Source organism: Bison bison, unplaced genomic scaffold (assembly GCF_000754665.1).
Source record: "Bison bison bison isolate TAMUID 2011002044 unplaced genomic scaffold, Bison_UMD1.0 scf7180017864481, whole genome shotgun sequence".
NCBI lineage: Eukaryota > Metazoa > Chordata > Mammalia > Artiodactyla > Bovidae > Bison > Bison bison.
Window position 1 is genome coordinate 135128 of NW_011495041.1, and position 5768 is coordinate 140895.

Sequence of the window (5768 nt, forward strand, 5' to 3'; positions counted from 1 at the left end):
GGACTCTGCTGAGGAGCCGGTTGGCGATAGGCGAAGGGCACGGCGCGGGGGACCGTTGCACCCCCTCGGAGAGGACACCCCTGCTCCGGGCTCTGGCGGCGCCTGAGCGGTGCGCTGGGCGCGCGGGGCGAAATCCTCTAGTCAGAAGACGCCGCGCCCCTTCCCCCGGGCTTAAGCTCTCTGGGTTCTTTCACCGCTCCTGTTTCTCCCTGGTTCCGCGTCTGCTTCCCACCTGTACCCCTAATTCCGACCTTGGTTCCCTGGAATGGCGCCCGCGGGGGTGCAGTGCGCGGCTGGGGAGGGCCGCTTAGCGCCTGCACCCGTGGAGGTGCCTGGCTCGGCGTTCGGAGGTTGACCAGGAGTGCCCGGTGCCACCTCCATCCCCGCTGGGGCTTGGGCGGGGTTTGCATCCCCCTCGGTTCCCCCTACGTGGGTGGCCTGAAAGCCTGGCCAATGACAGCCTTTCTTGCGGCCCTTGTGGATTTCAGTGAAAAGATCCTGATCCTGCCGGCAGCTTGGGAGCTTTCTGGAACAGCTTCAAGTTCCAGAGCCATTAAAATCACCCCCAGACGCCCAAACACCTAATCCCCACTTTCCCAGGAGTCAAGTGTTAAACTTCAGCAGCTGCGCAACTGCAGGTGCCCCTGAAATGCCTCAGTGCCTACGAGTCAGGTGGATACATCCTGGAAGAAGGAAGGCAAGGCAGCACCCTTTCCTTCTGATTTCTGCAGGGGCCTATTGAGAAGTTCCAGAGGCCCCGATATAGAAGGAGAGGAGCTGTATCATGTAATCTATCGTATAATTCTGCATCTTTCTTTGATTTTCTGTAATTTAAAATGCATTATTTCTAGCTCCGGTGGTTCAGATGGTAAAGAATCTGCGTGGAATGTGAGACACCAGGGTTTGATCCCTGGGTTGGGAAGATTCCCCTGGAGAAGGAAATGGCAATCCACTCTAGTGTTCTTGCCTAGAGAATATCATGGACCAAGAACCTGGCGGGCTACAGTCCATGGGGTTGCAAAGAGTCTGAGCGCGACTAAAACACACATTTTACAATGAATACAGGCTCAATGCTGAAAATAGGGTAGCTAGAAAATAACAGCTCTTGAAAAATTTTCTGTAATCTCATTACCCATGTTAAATGAAGATATCTCCTGCCATGTCAGTAAACAAGAAATGTCACAGCCATCAGTGACTTCTGGCCTCCAAATGTGATTGAGGGTTCCCAAAACTGCAATCCAGGAGATGCCACCACACTCCATGATGACTGCTGAGGAGCTGGGGGAATTACAAAAACCAGCCATCTACCTCTGTTTAAGGAGATCGAGGAAACTGGATTTGGCCCCAGATAGTTGAGGTGCATATGAAAGGAATGAATTCTGTAAGCCCAGAGGCTTGCATCTTCCCAGACTTAGAATGCTAAATTCCTGAATTTGATACCTGATCTTTGATGCTCAGACTGCCTAGTCCCTTTGTTAAACTTGTTCATAGCCTGACTTCCCCTCCGGCCTCCTTGGAGCAGTCTCTCAGATTTAAGTAAGGTGCTGTCTCCAGGGCTGCAGTCTTCCCTTTGCCCCAAATAAAACTGAACTCACAAGTCTCAAGTTATACATATTTTTTAGTCGACACCCACAATAAACACTTTATTTTAGAGAGAAATAAGGAGGTGGGGTGGCCTGGGGGCTGGGTGCTAGGGAGCCAGAGCAAGACTTTGAGTATACAGCAGTGAACAAGACTGAGAAGTTTCCTCCCATTATCAGAGCTTTGAGGTGGAACAACAGCAACAAAAAATAATCAAACCAGATACCTTTGGAGTTTTATATAGACATATATACTGGAATAGGGCTTTCCTGGTGGCTCAGACGGTCAAGAATCCGCCTGCAGTGCTGGAGACTTGGGTTCAGTCCCTGGGTTCGGAAGATCCCCTGGAGAAGGGAATGGCAACCCACTCCAGTGTTCTTGCCTGGAGAATCTCATGGACAGAGGAGCCTGGCGGGCCACAGTCCATGGGGTCACATAGAGTTGGACACGACTGAGCGACTAAGCACACACAAACACATGAACATATAGAAAACCTTAGCTCCTGTATCTCACACCCCCATATCCAACCTGCCAGGAAATCCTATTATCTGTTTTTTTTTTTTTTTTTTAAGTATATCCAGAATGCAACCTCTTCTCTCTACCCTCATTGCTACCAGACTGGTCCAAGCAGCCATCACCTCCTAACTGGTTCTCCTGCTTTTCCCTCACCCTTGTATCGGCTGTTCTCCACAGTCAGTTGATCCTCATTTGAAATCACCAGTCCACCATGCCACTTTTATGCTTGAAACCTTTCAAAGACTTCCTGTCTCATGTCAAGAAAAAGCCAAGTCCTTACACATCAAGTATGAGATTCCATAAAACCAGGCACCTTAATCTCTTCTGGCCTCACCGGCTTCTAACACACCAACCTCTCTGCTATTTCCTGAAACTTGCCAGGCAACCCTCTGCCAGGGATGCTCCCCGTATCCTCAGTGATCACTCTTTACCTTTTGAGATCTTTCACAAGCTCTTTTCTCAAAGCACTTATTTTACTTTATGTTTTAATTTTATTTTTATGGGAATAATCCTTAAGACCTACCCTCTTAGCAATATACAATATTGTTCACCATCGTCACATTGTTGTACATTAAATCTTCAGAACTTACTCATCTTTTGCATAAGTGAAACGTGGTACCCGTGACCAACACCTTTCCAATTCCCCCTCGCCCCAGTCCCTGACAACCACCATTCTATTCTCTTTCTATGACTATTTTAGATTCTACCTATCAGTGAGCTGATGCAGTACTTGTTTTTGTTTTTCCAGCTTATCTTACTTAGCATAAGGCCCTCCAGGTTTATCCAAATTGTTACAAATGGCAGGATTTTCCTCTTTTTTTTTTTAATAAGACTGAATAACATCCCATTGTCTGTATCTACCATATTTGCTTTATCCATTCACCCATGGAAGAACATTCAGATTGTTTCCATATCTTGACCATTGTAAGTAAAGCTGCAGTGAACAAGGATAAGTCTATTTTCAAACACAGCCTCTACTCTCAGTCGCCCTTTTCTGCCTTGTTTTTCTCCATAGCAGTTATCTCCTTGTGACATAAGGTATTCTACTTACTCATTATCTGTCTCCTTCATCCCACCCCACCGGGATGGTGGTTCTGTGAAGCTGGGCACATAATAGGCACTCAGTAAATAAATGCTGAATTAGTGAATGCATGCATGCTTTCATATATATCAACCTGTATACAAACACATACACACATATATATATAATTTTTTTTGGTCATGCCACATGGCATTTGGGATCTTAGTTCCCTGACCAGGATGAAACCTCTGCCCCTTGCATTCGAAGCGCAGAGTCTTAACCCCTGGAGTGCCAAGGAAGTCCCCAATCTGAGCCAGTTTTCAAATACACTTTTTTCAGTTGGTTTTGTACTTTGGGGGATAAGCTAATGTCATGAGACAGGCTATACACAGAAAATCTTATCTACTGACTTTGGTGAGTACTTCAGTAAATACTTTTAATTACTAGCAAAGGTCAATCAGTTGGTATAAAGGAACACAAAGGAAATGCCAAATAAATCGAGCTGTGAAGGTCACTGTGAAGTCACTTAGAGATTTGTGCAGTGTTGACTCCGTTGGCCAGCACCAGATTAGCTATTTAAATACCAAGGAGGGTTAAACAGAGGTGAGGAATTCAGGGATGGGAGGGAAAAGGCAAAAGTGCTGATAATTAAGTCGATTTTTAGTAATTTTAGAGTTTTCCTACCATCTTTTATGAGGAAACACGAAGCAGGGTAACTCAGGGATTACAAAAACAATCTCAAGGGCTTATAAATAAATAATATAAAGGTTTGTTGTTTTTACTGTTTTCTCAGAACGAGCAGACTCATTTCCACAGAGACCCTCTCTTTCTCCAGCAGGTCTCTGCTCCTTTCAGAAGAGCCCTTGGGAAGATGGTGTATCTAGAACATTCAGGCCACAGGCTACACTGTGGCCAAACAAGACGTCCCCCTTGGGTTGATTTCTCCTCAAAGACCTCCTCCTCCTCACCTAAGAATGGCCCCAAGCCTGGCTGTGCTCCATCACTTAGATAGGTATATTTCAGTTTGTTGCTGTCGTTAGTCACTCAGTCGTGTCCGATTCTGCGAGATCCCATGGACTGTAGTCCGCCAGGCTCATCTGTCCGTGGGATTCTCCAGGCAAGAAGCCTGGAGTGGGTTGCCATTTCCTTCTCTTACTTCAGTTTAGAGAAGGGTATCTCAGGATATCCCTGGTAATCTAGTGGTTAAGACTCCACGCTTCCACTGTGACAGGCTGGATTCAAGCCTGATCAAGTCATGTGGCCCAGCCAAAAAAACAAAAAAAGGAAGGATATTGCCACCAAATCATCCCACCTAGGAGGCAGGAATTTAAGCACAGGTAGAGCATCCTGTAAGCCAGTGAAAACATCACACAAACCAACACGAATTGTGTCACGTGAAACAGGTAGTTTCTCTGATCACTTTGCCTGACTTAAATCCCACCTTATCACATGTTAACTGTGTGATCTTGAGGATGTTTTTCATCTAGAACAGTGGGCATAAGAGGATTATTGTCATTGTGAGCTTCGAATCAGAGGATGTATGTGTGATACTCAGCACAGCACTGATTCTTGTAAACACTACAATTTCCTTGTTGTACTTGTCTCAGGAGATAGAGCTGTCACATCTGGACAGAACGGTGTATTACAGGGCAAGAAGAGCCATGGAAAACTAGGATGACACTTCATCCCACTTAGCCTGTGATGGTCCAGGTTATGTCTGCTCTTTCCACCAAGATGATGAGAGGATCCTCCCCACCCCCCACACAGGAAGTGTCTTGGTTTGAGGGCTTCCCTGGTGGCTCAGACAGCAAAGAATCCACCTGCAGTGCGGGAGACTGGGGTTTGATCTCTGGGTCAGGAAGATCCCCTGGAGAAGGGAATGGCAACCCACTCCAGTATTCTTGCCTGGAGAATTTCATGGACAGGGAGCCTGGCAGGCTACAGTCCTTGGGTCACAAAGAGTCAGACAAGACTGAGCAACTAACACTTTTGACTTTCACCCTGAACTTTTCTAACTGCTGGGAGTTTCCTCTGTTTTCTTTCCATGTGATTTTGCACTATTTTTAAAACAAACTAGATTCTGAGCAAATACTTATTGGATGATATAAAAGATTTTAAAAAGGGAGAAGAGGAGGTAGGAGAAGCAAAGGAAGAAGGGGAGGGAGAGGAGGGGGAAGCACTCCAATTTTTATTACAAACCACCTGCTGAAAGTCTTGCTGCAAAGTTAGTTCATAACCTGGAAGGATGATTGGTAGAAACACGTTCAGCCCAGGGGGGAGGGCAGGGGAGAAAAGGTACAGAAACCTTCTGCTGAGCTAGCTTCTGGGTCCTGGTGACTGTAGTTTGAACCTCTCATTCTCGTCACCTTTACTTCTAACACCAGAAGGAGCAGTAACAATCTTGGTGGAGATGGAAATAGTACTAGAATTTAAGAACAAAAGTCGGTTCAAAATCTCCCACCTCTATCTGTACAGTTTCTCTTAGCATTTTGGTCGATCGCTCAGAGCTTTTGCGTAATAAAGTTTTATTAAAGTATAAAGGAGATAGAGAAAGCTTCTGACATAGGCATCAGAAGGAGGCAGAAAGAGTACCCCCCTGCTAGTCTTCAGCTGGATATTATATAGTCACTAGCAGTCTGTCAGAGAAAGA

The 5768-nt window shown here is 46.0% G+C and overlaps 1 protein-coding gene across 1 annotated transcript in view; it reads right to left on the reverse strand.

Annotated features, from left to right (window-relative positions):
- CLIC6 (chloride intracellular channel 6) overlaps positions 1-410 on the reverse strand; it is a 57014-nt gene extending 56604 nt beyond the window's left edge. The window contains exon 1 of the mRNA XM_010862329.1: positions 195-410. Coding sequence (XP_010860631.1) covers positions 195-410 — 216 coding nt within the window. The remainder of the gene's footprint in view (positions 1-194) is intronic.
- Between the last annotated feature and the right edge of the window lie 5358 nt (positions 411-5768).